Consider the following 22,635-nt stretch of genomic DNA (forward strand, 5'->3'; position numbering starts at 1 on the left):
CTGTGTCCATGAGCATCACTATTGCTTTTTCCATCTGTGCAGAGCTTGTGAACGTGTGTCTTTTTCTGTCTGGTCGTTTGTTTCTGTGTGCTTTGTCTGTTTTGCTCTTAATTGTGTGCCCGTTATGCTGTTCATAAGTTAATACCTACTGTTTACACATGCTTTGACGTGTTTTCATTCCACCTGAACCACACTATTGTGACTGAACACATATATACCACGTGTTTTACCTGCTACCATGAGCATTATCTGTTTTACGTCATCATAGGAAAGCAAATACTGCTCTTCCTGGTTGAGGTTAAATCACTTGAAATCTACCACTGTACAGTTGTACTAGTGGTATATGCTCAAATACAGCTGTTTTCATGAAGATTCAAGGTGGAATTAAAAACAACCTGCTAATTAAATTTGAGGGTTGGGAGTGGTGCATAACATACACATTTCAAGGCGTAAATGGCCCTTGTTTGACAGAGTTTAGAGGTCGACCGATTTCTGCCGAAAATAGCCTTTATAACTTTCAGCAAAAATTAAGACTTATATATCTATATAAAATATACAGTGAGGAAAATAAGTATTTTAACACCCTGCTATTTTGCACGTTCTCCCACTTAGAAATCATGGAGGGGTCTGAAATTGTCATCGTAGGTGCATGTCCACTGTGAGAGACATAATCTAAAAAAAATAAAAATCCAGAAATCACAATATATGATTTTTTTTTTACTATTTATTTGTATGATACAGCTGCAAATAAGTATTTGAACACCTGTCTATCAGCTAGAATTCTGACCCTCAAAAACCTGTTAGTCTGCCTTTAAAATGTCCACCTCCACTCCATTTATTATCCTAAATTAAATGCACCTGTTTGAGGTCGTTAGCTGTATAAAGACACCTGTCCACCCCATACAATCAGTAAGTATCCAACTACTAACATGGCCAAGACCAAAGAGCTGTCCAAAGACACTAGAGACTAGGGCTGCACGTTTTCAAGTTTTTCATTAACCGTTAACCGAGGCCCTTAGCGGTTAATACTCGGTTAACCATAGTGTGCGCGCCGCAACCCCGAGATAGGCGTAATTTGCGGGTGAGACATATCCCCACCACTATTTTCTAAGGTCGATATTGTATTGTCCCCACCACTTTTGAAACATCTCGCGGCAGGTATACCAATACAAATAAACAAAACATCTCCAGTTAACTAGCAGAGCATTCATTTCGTTCGTTTATTTTTTAGGCGATCTAGCGCTGAAATGTTTTGTTTTTTAAATCAAGTGATCAAAGTGCTCGTTGCCGCTGCGATCGAGAAGGGTCTTGTAAAACGTGCTGAGGTATTATTAATTCGTGGCCACGAAACAATTCACCTGAATATTCACCAGTTCACACCATAGACTGTAAAAAATACACACACCAAAAAAAGGAATAAAAAGCTGTACGAGAATAGTCGGCCTTCACTGAAGAGCTATCTTCACAGGTAAGAAAAACAGTTTAATAATTATTATTAATTCGTGGCCACGAAATAATTCACCTGAATATTCACCAATTCACAAAAAATAGGTCTTTAGCATTCACTAATTATTATCAAACTGTTTTTGGCCACGTTGTAATTCGTTAAATCAAAATGAGGGAGGGAATTTGTTCAACGTGTCCACGATTTATTGAAACGAGGGAACAAATAAGTCGTCGTAACAACTAATTATTTAGATCAGTGGACAGGGAGCATAAGAACAAACAGTGAGAGAGCCCCGGCCGCGCGCGCGCACTCTCACCGCCTTCAAACAACACGAGCACTGTATTGCGCTCTCTCCCTCGCGCATATCAACACAATAGTAAAAGGTCGGAAGACCGATTGTGTTTTATAGATTAATAGCTTGTTCAGATAAAGTGATTGATTAGCAAGTACATGTTTAGGAAATGCATAATACAAATTGTATGGGTTAATGTAACGGTAAACGGACTCTGCGGGTAAAACTGTTGTGATGAAATTGCGCATGCTCGAGGTAAAACTGCTGGGGTAAAGCTGTGGCTCTGCATACAGATATTATTGTGCTGCCATCAGTGGCGCGGATACTATGTTTGTTTCTGGCTCGCGCACAGCCTTCACTCTCGCACAGCCTTCACTCTCGGACGCGCGCTTTCTTTGCCCGCTTCATATTAGAAAACTGGTCTAGCGTTCTCTGGTGGTGCAAAAATGTATTACAACTAAATTCAGTGCACGCCATTGACGCCACTTAACCGAGCAAAATGTTTCACTCGGTTACGCAATTTTTAACGGTTAATCGGTTAATCGGTTAACCATGGACACCCCTACTAGAGACAAAATTGTACACCTCCACAAGGCTGGAAAGGGCTACGGGGAAATTGCCAAGCAGCTTGGTGAAAAAAGGTCCACTGTTGGAGCAATCATTAGAAAATGGAAGAAGCTAAACATGACTGTCAATCTCCCTCGGACTGGGGCTCCATGCAAGATCTCACCTCGTGGGGTCTCAATGATCCTAAGAAAGGTGAGAAATCAGCCCAGAACTACACGGGAGGAGCTGGTCAATGACCTGAAAAGAGCTGGGACCACCGTTTCCAAGGTTACTGTTGGTAATACACTAAGACGTCATGGTTTGAAATCATGCATGGTACGGAAGGTTCCCCTGCTTAAACCAGCGCATGTCAAGGCCCTTCTTAAGTTTGCCAATGACCATTTGGATGATCCAGAGGAGTCACGGGAGAAAGTCATGTGGTCAGATGAGACCAAAATAGAACTTTTTGGTCATAATTCCACTAAACGTGTTTGGAGGAAGAAGAATGATGAGTACCATCCCAAGAACACCATCCCTACTGTGAAGCATGAGGGTGGTAGCATCATGTTTTGGGTGTGTTTTTCTACACATGGGACAGGGCGACTGCACTGTACAGACCTAAACCCAATAAAGAATCTTTGGAGGGAGCTCAAACTCCGTGTTTCTCAGCGACAGCCCAGAAACCTGACTGATCTAGAGAAGATCTGTGTGGAGGAGTGGGCCAAAATCCCTCCTGCAGTGTGTGCAAACCTGGTGAAAAACTACAGGAAACGTTTGACCTCTGTAATTGCAAACAAAGGCTACTGTACCAAATATTAACATTGATTTTCTCAGGTGTTCAAATACTTATTTGCAGCTGTATCATACAAATAAATAGTTAAAAAATCATACAAGGCTCGAAATTGCGACCATTTTGGTCGCATATGCTCCTGAAATTTAATCTGTGCGACCTAAAAATATATTTGGGAGCATTTGTGCGAGTGCAAATAATGGTTGTGGTGCGACCTGTTTTCATTTCTCTAAAAAACTTTGTAAATTACTTCACAGTGTGTACCTTATGTGCGATGGCCGGACCGTCATTCTATCCAACGCTATATAACCAATCCCGGGGTTTTTCCTGCATTTATTTATTTTTTTGGCGGCCGCCAAAGCCTTTTGATCGGTGCGTGACTGCTGCGTTTGACGAGAGAAAGCCCCGGCCGCGCGCGCGCTGTCTTGCTCTCTCTCCCTCGCGCATATTAATCAAAATCATTTGACACGATAGAAAAAGGGTGGAAGACCGAAGTTTCACGTGGAGCATTCGGTGTTTTTTTTTTCTCCTAAATTACGGTATAGTGTGAATTGTGCTAAAAAATAAACTACCGGGATAATCACACAACGCTTGCCGTATGCTACACGTCCACTAATGACACGTCCGATTCGCGAACTAATGACTCATTTGAACCGATTCACTTTAATGAATGGTTAAAACAACTGATCTGTCCAACACACTCACGAGACATCTGAATCGGTGTATAACAAATCGGTACCACTTAACAATAATGTTCCACTTATTAAATTCTAGTTAACACAGTTAACATGTACTATTAATAAACTGCACTTTGTTAATTTGTTAATCATTATTAATGTTAATTTCAACATTTGGGCTACTAATAGCCTACATTGTTGAATTATTTATTTATTTTTTATTTGTTAACATAGTTAATGCACTGTGAAGTAACATTAATGAACAATGAACAGCTGTATTTTTTTTAACTAAGATTAACAAAGATTAATACAGCATATTAATAGCAATAGAGTGCCAAGTGCCAAGCAAAAAATGCAGGGACAGGTGTGTGGCAAACAAATCAGGTTCATCAGGTTCGATTATTAAGGCTTTTAATCAGCAGGATACGTCAAATATAACCATACTGTCTATGAATATAACACCGCATACACCATCGCCAAAGAAGAGCTTGCCTTCACTTAATTTATGTCAAATGACAAATCATGTGCCAATATCATCGGGGTGAGATGATATAGAGCCAGAAGACCAAATTTCAAATCTTGGCCACAGGATGAAATAAAATCTGTTAATATATAATTTGTAGTTGTGGTGCTCCTAAATTTTTGCTGGTGCTCCTAACTTTTTGAAGTTGAGAGCACCAGTGCTACCAAGTAAAAAAGTTAATTTCGAGCCCTGTCATACATTGTGATTTCTGGATTTTTTTTTTTAGATTATGTCTCTCACAGTGGACATGCACCTACGATGACAATTTCAGACCCCTCCATGATTTCTAAGTGGGAGAACTTGCAAAATAGCAGGGTGTTCAAATACTTATTTTCCTCACTGTATGTATGTATGTATGTATGTATGTATGGTATGTATGTATGTATACCTACCTATTGATACAAGGCCTTACATTACTCAACACGCATACGCATTTATGCAATCTTCTTTGCACTTACAGCCTACTTAAATCTCAAAAGACTCAATTGGCCTTTTTTATTAAAAAAAAATTCAAATTACATAGTCCAAATAATTTGCAGCATGCTTGATTGCCAATCGATAGGGACAGCCCTGTTTATTGACAACCATTTATCTGCTTGAGTGCCGCAGGGAGCAAAGATATTTCAGAATACAAGTCTGCTGTATTTTGGTACTTTTTAAAGTTAGTAATCACATTGACAACAGAATAATCTTTTTGGGATTTTTATTCACACAATACACTGCATGCATTTTGGACTGAGTCTCTGCCCCATTACTGGCATACAGGGCAATAGAAATAACATAGTAAATATGAACTTTAAATCTAGCATCCAGTAAACTGGAAATTGTTTTCTCCCCACCTTGGTTATTGGTATCAACAAAATGCATTATCGGTCAACCTCTAATAAATATCATTTATTTTACGGGAAAATCATTATTTTTTTGAGCATTTATAGTGTTATGCCGTTCTGAAACTCTGTGGGAGCTTTGAAATTTAGTTTTAGACTTAAGTTTATACATGACTAAAACTGCATGGTGTGAATTTGGCTAACCGACCGTTGTATTTCCTGTGTGTGAGCGTGTTGGGCCTGTACTAACCATGGATGCGTTTGTTCTTGCTGGATGGCGTGTGGTGCTGGTGTGGGGCTGGATGCTGCAGGCATTGGTAAACTCTCCACTGCCGATGGCAAAGCCTTTGCAGATCCAGAGGTGTTACGCCGTCTGACGTCGTCGGTGAGTTGCGCGCTGGATGAGGCCGCCGCCGCCCTCACCCGCATGAGGGCCGAAAACACACTCAACGCCAGCCAGGCCGACAAGTAGGCATCTTTTCTCACACATGCAATTTATTTTCCTGTGCCCACACATCATGATGCAACACTCATGTTCAACCAGCAAGAATAACTACATTAAAGCTAAAAGCTGAGCAATATTAAATGTGTTTTAAGCTTTGTCTGAATGTTTAAAGTGCACTTGATATTTGAAACCTCTGTAATTAGACACAAGCAGCTGTATGAGTCTTCTTGTTCCTCCTTGAGTTAGAGTAGTTAGCTTAGCTTCGCCTGCACAGTCGCAGTAATTGTAGTAGTCTGGTTATTTTTAGCCGTAGCCTGGCTGAGGCCTGCTCGGACGGCGACGTGAATGCGGTGCGGAAGCTGCTAGACGAGGGACGCAGCGTCAACGAACACACAGAGGAGGGCGAGAGCCTGCTGTGTCTGGCCTGTTCAGCTGGATACTATGAGCTTGCACAGGTACCGTGTACAGACTCGGACACTTAGTGTTTTGTGCTACCAAACTTCCAAGCCTGAAGCTTTCCTTTTCAGTTGCTAACAGCCAAAACAACTCCTTGTCAAATGCATGAATGATTAAAAAAAAATTAATAATTAAAATCAAATAAATAATTGAAATAAGTTAAGGTTGTGTGTGTAATTTCAGCACTTGAAGCAGCATTGAACTGAATAAAAAAAAAAATTCAAATAAATTTCAGAAACATTTCCCTTCTGCCATTTTTTTTCAAGACAAACAGGTAGTTAGCAAATCTCGACAACATTATTTATATCATCGCTAAATGTATATCTAATTGTCACATCTATCTATATCTATTTTAGCTCTATATATATGTATATAGAGTTGGATATATAGTTTGTCCAACTTTATCCACATGCATTCTGAGCACTCATATAGTTTGATATATACTGTATAGCAAATCTCAACTGCTTGTACTGTCGCAAAATGTAAAATATATTATCGCCCAGCTCTTGTCTTCTATATGCGACTGTAAGGCATGACGATATTAAGATATTATAAACATTAACGTCATGATTTTTTTTGTAAAGATTCTTTGAAAACAGTGTGTATTGTTAGTGCTATACAAATAAACTTATCTTGGCTAGTCCCTGTTTATTATCTTATGATTAATGAGATTCTTATATTAAGTATTATTAAGGCTACTATCCTTTATATTTATACCTTGATACCTCAAATAGATTTAAAAAACAAACAAACAAACTTTACACCCTATTTCCAGACCAATCGTCCCATTCCTGACTGCAATTGGTTATGGTGCTGTTAGTGAAGAAATTGCATGCTTTACCTTTAATTTTAATTGAAGCATGTACTGTGGTTATCTGAGAAGAATGTCTGTTGATTTGAGTTTGGGGTTGTAGGTCTTGCTGGCCATGCATGCTAACGTGGAGGATAGAGGGATCAAAGGAGACATCACGCCTCTTATGGCTGCTGCAAGCGGTGGTTACGTTGACATCGTCAAACTGCTCCTTGTGCACGGAGCCGACGTTAACGCACAGTCCTCGACAGGTACAACAATATACAACCATTTTTTGTAATAAATAAAAACAACAGTGTGAAATGAAAGTGGGCTGAAATGGACCAAAAAGAGTAGAGGACATTTTCACTCTTGTGCAAGCCTACAAATGCATGCTTGCAAACACACCTTGTTCATCCATTGCCTTTCCCTTTCTTGCAGGTAACACAGCCTTGACGTATGCGTGTGCAGGAGGCTTTCTGGATGTAGTAAAGGTGTTGCTGAAGGAGGGTGCTAACATTGAGGATCACAATGAGAATGGTCACACTCCGTTAATGGAGGCTGCCAGTGCAGGCCACGTGGAGGTTGCTCGTGTGCTCCTGGAGTATGGCGCTGGAATCAACACACACTCCAACGAATTTAAGGAGAGCGCACTCACACTCGCCTGCTATAAAGGTGTGTCTCATTGTATCGTAGACTGTTTACATGCATAAGATAATTATCAGAAAATGGTCTTATTCTGGTTAAGGGAAGCAGATTAATGCACTAACAGTCAGACTAAGAACTTATAAATCTGAATGATGAAGGAGCCATATGCCTGTATTAATCAGAATTTTGTATGTTGTAAAAAGCTTTTTCAGAAAATCCACTGTAACTGATCATTCATGTTTACCTGCACATTGAAACAAAGGTAAATCTGGGTGGTGATAATTAAATACAAGAACAATTTGCCTAATGGCATTGTAATAGTATTTCTAGTAGAGAATAACAAAAAAAACCTTTCATATCTTAGTTTATTTGAAATATGCTGTGTACAGTACCGTTCAAAAGTTTGAGGTCAGTAGGTCAAGTTATTCTTTCATTTAGCAAGGATGCATTAGATTTATCAAAAGTGACGGTAAAGACATAATGTTACACAATATTTGTTTCATATTAATGCTGTTCTTTTGAATTTTCTATTCATTAAAGAACCCATAAACTTGTCTACCGGAATATTCCAATATCTGTGGAGCATGTTATTTCTGTCCTTTCATAATAAAGGCTTAACCAGAATATAGACCTTAAATGGACAATGGTGGGCATGTAAATTCTTTTCATTGAAATAGTATGCTGAACTTTATATTATGAAATCAATCAGTTTGGTACATTTTGGAGTGATATTGACCGTACCCTGCCTGTTCCTCAGGGCACTTGGACATGGTCCGGTTTCTCTTAGAAGCAGGAGCCGACCAGGAGCACAAGACAGATGAGATGCACACTGCTCTCATGGAGGCCTGCATGGTAACACCAGCTTTTATGTTCACAGTCTCGTAGGTACTTCCTCTGATGTTTGTGCTGGTCTTTTGAGTTGTTCTCATGGTTGTCTTGTGTAGGATGGGCATGTGGAGGTGGCACGGCTGCTATTGGATAGTGGGGCACAGGTAAACATGCCTGCAGACTCATTTGAGTCGCCTCTAACGCTGGCTGCCTGCGGGGGTCATGTGGAGCTGGCAGCACTTCTGATCGAGAGGGGCGCCAACCTGGAAGAAGTGAATGATGAGGGCTACACTCCACTGATGGAGGCAGCTCGTGAGGGCCATGAAGAGATGGTAGCACTGCTCCTGGCACAAGGTACTGGGGTCATCTCAGTTTCGTAGACTTCGCTCTAAGCATTTAAGTCAATAACACAACCAGAATCCATTTAAAAAAGTAATACGATCTCAAAGGGATGAATTAGAAATACAAAGTTTTCAGACTCTGACTATCTGAATGTTAAGTTTCCTTTTCAAGTTCATTCTTGTTCACGAACTGAAAATTGGTCTTTATTGTTTGGTTTTAGGTGCAAATATTAACGCTCAGACAGAGGAGACGCAGGAGACTGCGTTGACACTAGCATGTTGTGGAGGTTTCCTAGAGGTGGCTGATTTCCTCATCAAAGCTGGGGCGGACATTGAGTTGGGTTGCTCAACCCCACTCATGGAGGCTGCACAGGAGGGGCATTTGGAACTGGTCAAATACTTGTTGGCTGCAGGTAAGGCTTTGCTTTAGGTGTAATTCTTCAAATTTCTTTCTCCTGCATATGACGTAATGTATTCACAGACTTTTCTCTCTCTGTTCAGGAGCTAATGTCCATGCCACAACAGCCACGGGTGACACAGCTCTGACATATGCGTGTGAGAATGGACACACGGATGTGGCCGACGTGCTGCTGCAAAAAGGGGCTGACCTGGTTTGTGGATATCCTGATTTACCATGATTGCATTTTTGTTAGATTTTTTTTCATTTTGAGATTTATGCAATTAAAGCCTGTTTAGAGGTGACTGGTCTCTGTTTCTCAGGAACATGAATCAGAAGGGGGCAGGACTCCACTGATGAAAGCAGCCAGAGCAGGACACCTGTGCACTGTGCAGTTTCTCATCAGCAAAGGCAAGTAGTGACGTCCCAAACTAGGGCTGCAACAATCAATCAATGAGATTGACAGTATATGATGATGATGAAAATAATGAATTTCATCACCAATTAATTGGGTCTTTGCAATCAGCATAGTGACCATTCATCAGGGACACCAGTTTGCAATAGAAAAATACTTGCATGGGGTCACTTCATTGTTAAATGTTTAAGGTCATGAGCTTACAGTTTGGGCCTGTTTACACCTGGTCACTTGGCCAGTAAAAACACTTCATGTGTTTTTACTTATCGAATATCTCTGATTTGTTAAAACGGTTCCATTTACACGGCCACATAAATGTGACTCCACAAAACGAATATAAATCCAATCTTCAATTCCGCCGCTATATGCAAATTTAACGGAGTTCACATCAACGAAAGCAACAGATATGAGCTGCATTTTATTTATCATCAGCTAATTTCAAGATCAAAGACCGCAATAGGAGAGAGCGTGGCATCAGCACTGGTAAGATCATTTAGTCTAACTACTTTTAATGAAGGTGATTGTGTTTTGAGCATCTGTGATTTTCTGTTTCATTTGTGGCAGTTTGCGCATCTGCTTGCTGAAGAGATACTCAGCTGCTCATTAGTGACGATGCGTGTTGCATTAGCGCTGTCAAATCTGACTATAACATGTCATATAGCCTATAACGGGCTCTCACACGTTTTTTTTTTTTTTTACTTTTCCGGAGAAGTAAAATTTACATATGTGGTTTCAACAACCAGATGCATTTATACTTGTCCAGTTTCGTCTGGAATGAGTCTCAGACCACCTCCTGACGGAGTGATCGGATTTAACTCCGTCTCAAAAGCGTTTTGAGGGCATTTACACCTGGTCTTTTCACAACCGGATAGCCATCCGATCCATGAAAACGCATGAAGTGACCAGGTGTAAACTGGCCAACTGTAAATAAACAATTGAGTATCACTGTTTTTGTCACATTAAAACACAGCTGAAAAGTTGTTTATGTTCAAAGCAGTCTCTAGTGCTCAACAGGACTCAATTTACTTGATCAAAATAAAGTAAAAACAATGAAATTGTGAAATATTAACATAATTTAAACTAGCTGTTTTCTTTTTTAATATATTTCAGTGCTCAACACTAAGGGTTTTTTCTTCTGGCCCAGTTTGGCCAGTGGTTAAAATTTCTGGTTAAAGTTCACTGGCCTTACCACAAAAAAGTTGATAGGTGCGTCCTAAATTGTGTACATTTTGTAGTATAAATAGTGAGTAGTGCATTCACACTGAAAATTCTAAAAAGAAAAAGTGCACTTTAAGTACCCGGATGATGGACTTATTTAACCGGAAAAAGGAAGTGTGAATCGTTGGACACTTCATGCACTTAACTCGCTTTAATTACGTTGTGGAGGGGGAGGGGCTATCAGACTCCGATGTTAAAAGACAAAATAGACGTAAACATAGTTCATACACTACATGGTTGAGTACATAGTGGATAAGTGTATCGTGCATCATTTGGTACACAACTATTGTTTTTGTTGTTTATGGCCCATATAACCATGCATTATAATAAATAAGGTTATGACATTTTAGATACCAACGATTATTTATTTTTTTTTATAACCATCAAATGATGAACCACTATAAATTACATTTTTATGTTGGCTTCTGCCCCCTTTGTTTCTTATTTTACATTGTATTTTAAAATTCAACCACACACTTTTGTCTGCAGGTGCTAATGTTAATAGAGCCACAGCCAACAATGATCACACAGTGGTTTCTCTGGCTTGTGCGGGGGGCCATCTGGCTGTTGTGGAGCTGCTGTTGGCCCATGGTGCTGACCCCACCCACAGACTGAAGGTGAGGGTTCCAGAGAATGACACTGCCCAGATGCTAACGAATGATATGTGGTCACACAAACTTTGGTCAGTCCCCTGTGTTAATCAGAGTTTCTCTTCTCCTCACAGGATGGCTCCACGATGCTGATTGAAGCTGCTAAAGGTGGTCACACTAATGTGGTGTCCTACCTGCTAGACTACCCAAACAACATCCTATCAGTCCCTGCCCCAGACATGTCCCAACTCACACCGCCCTCTCATGACACTTCTCAGGTGAGCAGAAACATGCTTTACACTATCCAACAGTCTAAGCATCACTACAAATTACCCTCTTTAATTTACCTAATGCTTTGAGAGATTAAAATACCAATTTATGGAGAGCCAAGTGTATGCAACACGAATGTATATTATATAATAGTTTAAAATTTTCTTTAATAGATTGTCAATTTTGTTTCACGTGCAGGCCCCTCGAGTCCCATTCCAAGCCCTGGCTATGGTGGTGCCCCCCCAGGAGCCAGACAGAGTGCCCTCCACCATCCCCACGCCCCCACCCGTTACAAGCAAAGGTTAGTTTGACTAGAATTTCTGTTAAAGTTATTCTAATCAACTGGATGTTTTGCTCAAGATGACGTACCACTTATCAAAGTGGCTGTAGTCTTATTGTTCACTGTCAGTGCAAATCAGATTTTTGTGCATATCCAGTTCAGAATCCAATCATACTCAGCATGTGTGAATGGCAAAAAAGTGTATTTTAGCACATCATTGCCATAGAAACCAATGAAAGAAAGAAAACTAAAGAGTGCTACATAACACACAAATCGGATCTGAACAGTTGCGATACATAAGGACAGTCACTTATTTATCAGATTCCAGTCGGATACACAAATATTTGTATTTGGACTGACAGTGTGAACTTAGCCTTTATGAACTGTTATTGTATCAATTCTCTGCCATTTCACAAATGAAGAATCCACTTTGTTTTCTGTGATCATATCACAATTGAATAATGCTTGGCCATGTTAAAAGGCAGCTTACACAATGCACTCTAGATGCATTGTGACAGGATCACCATAAGCATTTGAAGATGGTTTTAGATTTTGAATATTTGATGTAGTTGTAAATGCAAGTGCATTTTCGCCATCCATATTCAGATAGGCAAGTAATATGCACGCTTATTTACGCTGCACATTATTGTATACATGACGCTACAGCGTTTGTGTTGCTGTTTCTTCTGCTCTCAACAAAAGACAACAGACACTGCTCTCATGCTTTAGATGTATTGGAATGAAAGTCTTACTGCAGTCCAGATAAAAAACTTAAGATATAATTTTTTGGTTAATCTCTTGTGTAAAGGGGGCCCATGAGTATCGAAATGCATTCAGTTGAGTAGAATAACTAGACTGTTGATGAGTTGCACTGTATGCATGATGTCTGGTTAATATCAGCTTTTTGGTTTGAGCATTAGTTTGGTTTTTCTCTTAGGTGCATCCAAACAAAGGCTGAGCTCCCTTCAGAGCAACTCTGTGGCTTCGGGTGGCTTAGACGCTGACCTGCTACCGCCCTTTCACTCGTACCAGCCTCTGGAGTGCATCGTAGAGGAGACGGAGGGCAAGCTGAACGAGCTGGGCCAGCGCATCAGTGCCATCGAGAAGGCCCAGCTGCAGTCACTCGAGCTCATCCAGGGTGAGCCGCTCACCAAAGACAAGATCGAGGAGCTAAAGAAGAGTCGTGAGGAGCAGGTGCAGAAAAAGAAGAAGATCTTGAAGGAGCTGCAAAAGGTGGAGCGGCAGTTGCAGCTGAAGACGCAGCAGCAGTTCACCAAAGAATACATGGAGACCAAGGGGCTCAAGGAGGAGCTGGGCCAGGCGGCAGGGGTGGAGATGCCCGGCACCCCCCTGCCCCTGCAGGCCACACAGCTGGGCTCTGACAACGAAAGTGAGGTTAATTGCAGAGAGGAGGACCACAGGCCCACCCCTACCAATGATGAGGATGAGGACGAAGAAGATGAGGACGAGTATGAAGATGACGTTGAGTGTGCCAAGCTGCCACAGGTGGATACCATTCTGTACAGAGAGGCAACGCAGCCGCCGCCACCTCCGCCACCTCAGAACCAGGCCCTCCAGAGTCCCCCTCTCCTGACCAGCTTTGTTCCCATCCAGCCTCTGGCCCTGCAGCAGTCCACAGACTTCAGTAACGCAGAGTACCCAGGAAGCAGCAGCCCAGACCTGCAGAGGGTGTTGCTAGGTCAGCAGCTGACAGGGTTGGGGCCGGGGCTTCTTACACAGGCACCCAATGGACTCATGGTCGCCACACCCGCACAAACGCTCACAGATACGCTTGATGACATCATGGCGGGTAAGCTCACTGCAACAAGGGCTGCCTTTGCGTCCCTTCAGGATGACAGCCAGTGATTAAGAAATGAAATGCCTAAATTCCTATTGGCTACTAATCAGTCTTTTGGCATTTGGCCCACTATGATTATACTAACATTTATGCATGATTGACAATATTTATGCTAGTCTACTCCCAAAAGTTGACTAAATTATATTTTTTAGAAGATGTACACATTTAAAATTCAATCTTTATCTCCTGGGAAATCAGACCAAAAATAGTGATGACCACAAATGGTTGTATATGAATTTATGGCCAATCAAAAGCTTTCGAGAATGAGAATATCTCTGCCCTAATATAATCTGCTACTGACTAGAAATAGCTTATCATGATTAATAACTTTCATGCAAACTAAAATGTTTGGGAGTATAATAAAGGGGATGAGGGAATGTCCTTCCCCAACTTCCTCTTTTCCCCTCATTTTTATATGCTTTTTATTTTTTATTTGCAATTGTAGTGATTTTAGTACAAGGATACATTATTGCAGGAGACACTGTTGTTTAATGTGTCTGAATCAAGTGTTGCTATTGTTAACTAAACTATTAAAAATTGTTTTGGTAATTGAAGCTGGAATAAAATCTAAAAATTAGATGAAAAACCTAAAATTAAAAAGGTTAAACAAAAATTAGAAATTTCCTTGGCTAACTGAAATAAGGTTGTTGAAGTACTAAAATTACTAAAAATAAAGCTAAATAGAAATATAAAAAAACAATACCTAATACAAATGATTACTAAAGATCACTAAACAAAATAAAAATTAAAGCTAATTTTAAATGTTAATAAATACTAAAATAGTATATTAATAATATTAAAATGCCACTGGTCTGTCTCTGTCTTTGCAGCTGTGAACAGCAGAGTGCCTGTGGTAAACACTACAACTTCGCCCTCCCCTCAGCCCTCCGTACAGACGCCCATCAACACAGTCTCCCCACCCTCCATGCTCCCTCTGTATCCCTCAGTGGACATTGACGCACATGTAAGACTATCTTCTCCGCATGTAACATCAACACAGCAATCATATAACAGAAATGACTGCTGTGCAGCATTTGTAGACATTATAAAACTATGCATCAAATTGTCCATATTTGTCTTTAAGTGACATATTGAAGCGTCGTCATCTTTTTCCCCCTCAGACTGAGAGCAATCATGACACGGCACTGACCCTGGCCTGTGCAGGTGGCCATGAAGAACTTGTCTCAGTGCTCATTGCACGTGGGGCCAACATCGAGCACCGGGACAAGAAGGGTAAAAGGCTCCTTAATTTGTTGTGTGAAGTCTTATCTGTATGATACGTTTACAGAGATGTTGAGTGTTGCTCTTCATGTCTGCCGATAGGGTTCACTCCCCTAATTCTAGCGGCTACTGCGGGCCATGTGGGTGTGGTGGAGATCCTGCTGGACAAGGGAGGGGACATTGAAGCTCAGTCTGAGAGGACCAAAGACACCCCTCTGTCCCTCGCATGCTCAGGTGGCAGACAAGAGGTACCCTAACAGTTTTAGCTCCACCTCTTCACCAGATAAGCTTTTAAACCCTCCAAAATGCCCCAAAGACTTGGAAGTTTGTTAATTTATCTCCATCTTTGCAGGTGGTGGAACTGTTGTTGCTTCGCGGGGCTAATAAGGAGCACCGTAATGTTTCAGACTACACCCCGCTCAGCTTGGCGGCCTCAGGGGGCTACGTCAACATCATCAAGATCCTTCTGAATGCTGGTGCTGAGATCAACTCTAGGTCAGAACATCTGCTGCTATTGGTTTAATCAGGTGTCTTAAGACTTGTATTAGGAAGCATTAAGACACTGTATGAACTTTTTTCTCTATCTCTCTTTTTTTTTTTTCTCTCGTTTGATCTCTTCTCGTTTCTCTTTCAGGACTGGCAGTAAGCTGGGCATTTCTCCGCTCATGTTGGCGGCCATGAACGGCCATGTGCCTGCAGTGAAGCTGCTGTTGGACATGGGGTCTGATATCAATGCACAGATTGAGACCAATCGTAACACAGCACTGACCTTGGCTTGCTTCCAAGGCAGAGCAGAGGTTGTCAGCCTGCTTCTGGACCGGAAGGCCAACGTGGAACACCGTGCCAAGGTCCGTAATCACTTTAGCACATTGTTACTTGGGCAGTGAGGTCCTTGAGTAGGGCTGTACAATATTGAAGAAAACTGCATAATACAATAATAACAACAATGCTTCAAGTGTGTGAAATCATTTTAAATATATTTAAAAACTATGGAAGCTTGTTTCCGCCACAGAATAAAAAAAATCTCACAATTCTGACTTTTTTTCCTCACAATTGCGAGTTTACATCGCTGAATGCAATAAGTTATATTTATTAATGCAATAATTATATATATAAGTATAACAATAAGTTATACTTTTGTGTGTAAAAAGTAACTGTATACATAAGAGATGGAAAGATGCAGATAACTATACATTATTTAATGTTATTTCTATTCGTTATGATATTGATATGTATTGTTGTTGTCAAGTAAGCTTTATAATGCTTTCCCCGTTGCGAGCATGTGCGCTCCCCTAAACTGTCCTTGCACTGCACTGCTCTCGCAGTTGACTACTGTGCATTTTTTCCCGAAATAATTAACAACCCTTTAGAAAACATAATTCCTTTCTGGATCCTCCTGATCTGCTCGTTTGTCTTTTACCATGTTTCTTCACAAATCACAGTGTCTCAGTCTCACTCACGCTGCACGTGAGTTAACCACACCCACTTATTTACATGCCGCGGTATACACAGATAATAAATCTGTTACGGTTGACGTTTTATAAAGGTGGCTTTCTGCTGCTTGCAAATAGATTCTTTTGAGGAGACAGCAGATTGGGTTTGGTACCCCCAATACGCTCCCGGGTCCACATGACAGCTTTCACATTACCATTTTTCATACGAACCATGCCCCTTTTTGAACTACGCTGCCAGTGTGACAGTACCCTCAGACTAGTTTGCCTTGAGTGCGCCACAATGGCTTGTTGATTCTCACATACGTCATTGTAGTGCACAAAACCATGCACACAAACCTTAAATAAAAGCTGCATACCCAGTCAATTCTCTATCTGGCTCAACCTAAAACCTTTCGTAACTTTTTGAAGTATTAAAAAATCATTCATCACAAGACATTGTGATATGCCAGTGGTTCCCAAATTCTGGTCCTAAAGTACTCCCCAAAACTTGTTGATTTAATTGAATCAGGTGTGTTTGATTTGGGGGACATCTAAAATGTGCATTCCAGGACCAGGATTGGTAACACTGCAATATGCATATCGAGATTTGTACATTTGCGATATTTCTATATATCATATATAAGCAGGCCAATCATGTGTATGAGAATAGATTTACTATTGTTTTGTAAACTTAAAATAGTCTGGCTTTAAAGTAAAAAAACAAAAAAAGAAGCCTAAATTGTACTCAGTTGATACAAAAAAACACAAACTTAAGTGGTAAAAATCTGCAGTTATATTTTCAAAGAACTCTTTAAGAGATGTCTAAAAGATGCAAGTTGAAAACTTGGCAAGTGTTGCTTTATTGCAGAATGTTTGTTCATTACCTTAATATTCAATTTAATGGTAAGGGGGCCTTTTCCTTCCTCTAGACTGGCCTCACCCCTCTCATGGAGGCTGCGTCTGGCGGATATGCTGAAGTGGGCCGTGTGCTTTTGGACAAAGGGGCTGATGTCAATGCCCCTCCAGTTCCCTCCTCTCGTGATACCGCCCTCACCATTGCTGCAGACAAGGGCCACTACAAGTTTTGTGAGCTTCTCATCAGCAGGTATGTTTTTAAAACTCTGGTAGTGTTCAGTACCAGTCAGTCCTCTCTTCAGATTGTAGTGTCTCATGCTGCTCTTTCTGCTCTGTTAATGTAGAGGGGCTCACATTGACGTGCGAAATAAGAAGGGGAACACCCCTTTGTGGCTGGCTGCTAACGGTGGCCACTTTGATGTGGTGCAGCTGTTGGTGCAGGCTGGAGCCGATGTGGATGCAGCAGACAACCGCAAGATAACCCCCCTCATGGCAGCGTTCCGCAAGGTGAGCGGTGTGCCAATGCTGTTCATAGGATTGATGGATAGCTCTGCTTATGACTGAATGTCACTGATGCTGTGCTGCTCTTTTGTTGAAAAATAATGATAAACTGCCATAAAACACTGTAATATGTCCTTTTTAGGGCCATGTAAAAGTGGTCCAGTACCTGGTGAAGGAAGTAAACCAGTTCCCATCTGACATTGAGTGCATGAGATACATTGCAACTATTGCAGATAAGGTATAAAAAACCCAAATGCAAAGACTGGCTTGGAATATACCCTTAGGGGACTGTTTGCATGATTTGAGGAAGCTATTAATTGATGTGTCCACTCTGCAGGAACTGCTGAAGAAATGTCATCAGTGCATGGAAACCATTGTCAAAGCCAAAGATCAGCAGGCAGCCGAGGCGAACAAGAACGCCAGCATTCTCCTTAAGGAGCTTGATCTGGAGAAGGTTTGTATCTTCAGATGACCAGTTAGACCAAGTATTGAGCAAACTAATTGGTTTTTATATTAGTCACAACATTCTGCGGCATGGTGCATCACGGTGAACTTTGTTCTTCTCAAATTGTTTCTTAAGTCTCGTGAAGAAAGCAAAAAGCAGGCTCTGGCAGCAAAGCGAGAGAAGAGAAAGGAGAAACGCAAGAAAAAGAAGGAAGAGCAGAAGAGGAAGCTGGAGGAAGAGGAGGCAAAGGTGAAAGAAGTGTTCTGTGAGATGGAGGATCAGAAGGAGGACTCTGCAGAAGGTGAGGAACAACTTGTTGGTTTATGTCCAGATATCATAGAAATCTTCAGCTTTATTGTTGTTTTTTTATGAAATAAATTACAACCTTTTTAGTGATGCACTGAAATGTCGACACAGCAAAAAAAGATTTTTGGAGTGCCAAAATCAGCGACGTTTAGTTGCCGCTTTATCGATGCCGCGTTTTGACTCGTCTATTTTGTGCACATGTGGATAAGCTAAAAAACATGCCATCTGTGTGAATGCTATGGCTAGGTTGAAATAATAGATTTCTCAATTTCAGTCTATCTTTATTTAGATTAAACAAAATCATTTCTTAAATCCCAAGATCCATCTTTTAGTCTATGCTATTTTATGTGTGAACAAAACTTCACTAAACATTATTTGTAGTGCATCTCTCATCCAATAAATGTAATAAGCTTTGTTACTTTTCATTTGAAACAGTCTCTCCTTTCCAATTTGATCACAAATAGTTTTTTTATCGCACAATTTTTTTTTGCCGCTCTTTAATATGGTGACAGATTGTTGTAGCTGACTCAGTTCATGTGACCACAACACCGAATCGAAGTAGAAACAATTATATAATTTAAAAGTTCATATTTAAAACTGGGGGGGTGTTTCTCAGCAGAGTAGTAACACAAGAACCTCTAAACATGATTAATTTTATTTTCTTAAAAATGTTAAAGCTTTTCTATTAAACGAGACCATGTACTTAATGATGTCTTGTTTTTTTTTGTAGAGTTATAAGCCATTACTTTTAAGTATGCCACTTGAAATCATTAAAAATGCCTTCAGGGTATGTATATCTTTCACCATCAACAGAGAGCTTACGACACTTATATAAAGCTTGAACGGTCGGTATCGGGCATTCATGATGACAATGAAATCGGTAGCCGGTGTCAACTGCAAAAATCTTGATCCTAGCATTTTGGTGTATTAAATACATTTTAATAACCATTAAATGCTTTTCAGCTAAATTTCCATTTTGAAAAAACTTTTTTTCATGAATAACCTTTTGTCATCATTTTATCCCGCAGAGGTGGAGGTTCCCATCGAGCCCCCAAGTGCTACCACCACCACAACCATCGGTATCTCCGCCACCTCCGCAACCTTCTCTAACACTTTCGGCAAAAAGCGAGCCAATGTGGCCACCACTCCGAGCACCAATCGCAAAAACAAAAAGAACAAGACCAAGGATTCACCTAGTGAACCCATTATTCTTCAGGACCCGCAGGTGGCACTGGCACAGCAGAAAGCAGACAAAAATAAGATCCACGGAGAACCTCGAGGGGGTGGGGCACCGGGAGGAACCAGCGACTCTGATAATCTAGATAGCACCGACTGCAACAGTGAGAGCAGCAATGGCAGTAAGAGTCAGGAGCTCGCAGACCTCCCTTCATCATCGTCCTCTTCCTTCTCTGCCCCTTCAGTACTTGCAGGTTCTAACCAGTTCCACATCGCAAGTGAGAAGAGACAGGGGCCATCGCTGCCGGGCTCTCGTGAGGAGAAGGTCACGGTGTCCATCTCCAAACCACAGCAGAGGTAAGAGTTAATATACTTCTGCTTGCCACTACCACTTACCTACACTTATCATTGTGCAGTTCAAGACAAAGTTCCTTAATGCAAATTTTCATCATTACCTCAGCAAACTTACAGAGAGCAGGTCTTTGACAGATCTCACAAAGTTGTTTATTTTCTTGAGCTTTGGTAGTAAGAGTTTGTTTTAGTTCGACAAATGATTTGACAAGTTATTGCATTTCCATTTTGCAGATTTTTGCAAAAAATATTTGTGGGGAGATGATTAAACTTCTTGTTCTATTCCCTTTTTTAACAGATCTCATGACCTCACCAGTGACCTGACCCCCAGTTCCCTGCCTTGCTCGTTCAAGACCATTTCACTGCCAGTCACCTCGCCCAACATTAAGATGAATCTCACTAGCCCAAAGAGAGGCCAGAAGAGAGAAGAGGGATGGAAAGAGGTGGTTCGAAGGTGAGGTGCATTTTTGGGCCATAAAACAGGATGAAAAAAATCTAAATGATTTACTTTGAAGCAAGGATATAACCCATATCTAGGGATCAAAATATCTCAGAAATATAGGGATAAGATCCTTAGATTTAGCAATGTGCTAAAAACATTTCTCAAATTGAATTGTCCTGGCAAACACCTAGCACTGAGTTATTGAATTTTTTGCCATTTCTCCCTTAGATCCAAGAAGCTCTCTGTACCTGCCTCTGTGGTGTCTCGGATTATGGGTAGAGGTGGCTGCAACATTACGGCCATCCAAGACGTTACAGGTGCACACATTGACGTGGACAAACAGAAGGACAAGAATGGAGAAAGAATGATCACAATCAGGTAAAAATGATGCTGAAAGTTTTTAAGACACTAGTAATTATTGTAAATATAATAATTATTGTTCACCCTGCTTGGATTTCTTACATATGCTCACTCTCTTGGTTTGCAGAGGTGGCACAGAGTCCACACGGCATGCGGTGCAGCTGATCAATGCGCTGATCCAGGACCCAGCCAAAGAGCTAGAGGACCTGATCCCTCGTAACCACATCCGGCCGCCTGGCGCCAACACCAAAATCAGCTCCACCTACACAACCTCCACTGGGGCCACAAGCACTACTGCAGCCAGTTCAAAAGGCCTGCCATCTGTAGTGCCCTCCCCCAGCATGTCGTTCCAGTCCTCCACCAACTTTACGGCTCAGCAGGCTGGCAAGTTAGGCAAAAGTATGGCACCAGGTGTCAGGCCCCCCTTCGTTTCTTTGCCACCACTTGCTTATGCTCATCCTCAGCTGGCCCTTCTTGCAGCACAGACTATGAACCAGATCCGCCACCCTCGATTGCCCATGGCGCAGTTCGGTGGGACGTTCTCATCCTCTCCCAACACCTGGGGTCCTTTCCCTGTGCGTCCAGTGAGCCCTGGTAGTGCTAACAGCTCACCCAAACACAGCGGTAATTCTGCACTGCGTCTCGGCAGCTCTACTTCGGCCCACACTGAGCATCCTGTTGCTTCTGTGTCCAGCACCTCGACTCCCACTGTTTCCACCACTTCTCCCACCAGTACCGCACCTGTTAACACCCCCACGCCTTCTTCTGTCAGGAAGCAGCTTTTCTCAACAGAGCCCAGGTCTGGGGGTGGAGTTGTTGTGGCCACTAGCGGCAGCAGCGCTCCCTCTGCGCAAGTGGCTCCCTCTCCCATCAGCTGTGCTCCCACAACCCCTACGACCCCTCCATCTCCATCTGCGCCCATTGCTCCACCTCCACAGCATCCTCCTCCCCCCAAGCCAGAGTCGGCCAGCCTTAGTACCCCTGCTAAAGAGAAGCCTGTCACAGAGCTCTCCGCACCTGCCACAGGAGCTCCATCTGATGGGCCCAGCCCCTCCGCTCCCCTGCACTTCACTTCATCTCCCTCAGGCCCATCGATGCTAACCGCACAGCCTGACAGCCGGCAGCCGATTGCATCACACTTCACCTCCAGCTCAGAATCCAGTTCCTCTTCCTCAACTCAGCCAGGATCATCTCACCCTGTCACACGCCTGCCACCTCCAACCTGCAGCAGCACAGTCACTAATACCAGCAGCACCTTACCTCATTACGCCACCCCCACTGCACCTGGCGTGACTCCCCGCATGCAGCCACCCACACCCTACTACCCCATGGCTTCAGGGGCCCTGCAAGAGCAGCAGTCTGTGTTTGTGCCTCAGGGAGCCTCACAGGAGCCCCTCAAACAGCAGCAGCAACAACAGCCTCCACCTCAGCCAAACCTGGCTCCGACAGGCATGCCACCTCCCTCACTTACAATGTCCTCCACCATGGGCATGATAAACGGCTCTCAAATGCACCTCCACAGTGGAAAAGCGCAACTGCCCCCCAACTTTGGCCCTGCGGCTCTCTTCAATCACTTCAGCAGCATCTTCGACAACAACCAGGTGGGCAACAACCAGGTTTGGGGTGCCTGCCATCTACCTACACGTACTCCGTCGGAGCAGCCCTACAGTGCCCCGCCTAATGCCTATATAGGGGGAATGGGGCAGATGGAAAATGTCATGCCTCCTGATGGCTCAAAAGCTCCAGGGTATCGCTGCACCTCACAGCGGATGGTTTCCAGTCCCATTGGTGAGTGCAACCTTTAAATCAAGGGTGTCCAATCGTGTTCCTGGAGGGCCACCTTCCTTTGGAGCTTCGCTTCAACATAACCACCTGGAAGTTTCTAGTATTCCTGAAATTCTTAACTA

At 42.1% G+C, this 22,635-nt stretch overlaps 1 protein-coding gene across 7 annotated transcripts in view; it reads left to right on the plus strand.

Moving 5' to 3' along the window:
- Nucleotides 1-22,635, plus strand: part of ankhd1 (ankyrin repeat and KH domain containing 1) — a 52,121-nt gene that overhangs the window by 26,118 nt on the left and 3,368 nt on the right. For 2 of the 7 annotated variants that reach the window (XM_084386575.1, XM_084386576.1), the window contains exons 3-30: nt 5,414-5,570; nt 5,840-6,002; nt 6,918-7,065; nt 7,235-7,468; nt 8,199-8,293; nt 8,386-8,623; nt 8,832-9,023; nt 9,112-9,221; nt 9,331-9,418; nt 9,855-9,905; nt 11,130-11,257; nt 11,365-11,508; nt 11,699-11,801; nt 12,718-13,590; nt 14,469-14,602; nt 14,760-14,871; nt 14,962-15,107; nt 15,212-15,354; nt 15,494-15,707; nt 17,222-17,397; nt 17,492-17,654; nt 17,791-17,886; nt 17,986-18,102; nt 18,229-18,394; nt 19,428-19,932; nt 20,225-20,380; nt 20,597-20,746; nt 20,856-22,516. In XM_084386575.1, the coding sequence (XP_084242701.1) occupies nt 5,414-5,570; nt 5,840-6,002; nt 6,918-7,065; nt 7,235-7,468; nt 8,199-8,293; nt 8,386-8,623; nt 8,832-9,023; nt 9,112-9,221; nt 9,331-9,418; nt 9,855-9,905; nt 11,130-11,257; nt 11,365-11,508; nt 11,699-11,801; nt 12,718-13,590; nt 14,469-14,602; nt 14,760-14,871; nt 14,962-15,107; nt 15,212-15,354; nt 15,494-15,707; nt 17,222-17,397; nt 17,492-17,654; nt 17,791-17,886; nt 17,986-18,102; nt 18,229-18,394; nt 19,428-19,932; nt 20,225-20,380; nt 20,597-20,746; nt 20,856-22,516 (6,663 nt within the window). The remainder of the gene's footprint in view (nt 1-5,413; nt 5,571-5,839; nt 6,003-6,917; nt 7,066-7,234; nt 7,469-8,198; nt 8,294-8,385; nt 8,624-8,831; nt 9,024-9,111; nt 9,222-9,330; nt 9,419-9,854; nt 9,906-11,129; nt 11,258-11,364; nt 11,509-11,698; nt 11,802-12,717; nt 13,591-14,468; nt 14,603-14,759; nt 14,872-14,961; nt 15,108-15,211; nt 15,355-15,493; nt 15,708-17,221; nt 17,398-17,491; nt 17,655-17,790; nt 17,887-17,985; nt 18,103-18,228; nt 18,395-19,427; nt 19,933-20,224; nt 20,381-20,596; nt 20,747-20,855; nt 22,517-22,635) is intronic. The other 5 variants (XM_084386578.1, XM_084386579.1, XM_084386580.1 and 2 more) reach the window with 3 other exon arrangements.

The sequence above is a fragment of the Rutilus rutilus genome (genome assembly GCF_951802725.1).
Source record: "Rutilus rutilus genome assembly, chromosome: 18".
NCBI lineage: Eukaryota > Metazoa > Chordata > Actinopteri > Cypriniformes > Leuciscidae > Rutilus > Rutilus rutilus.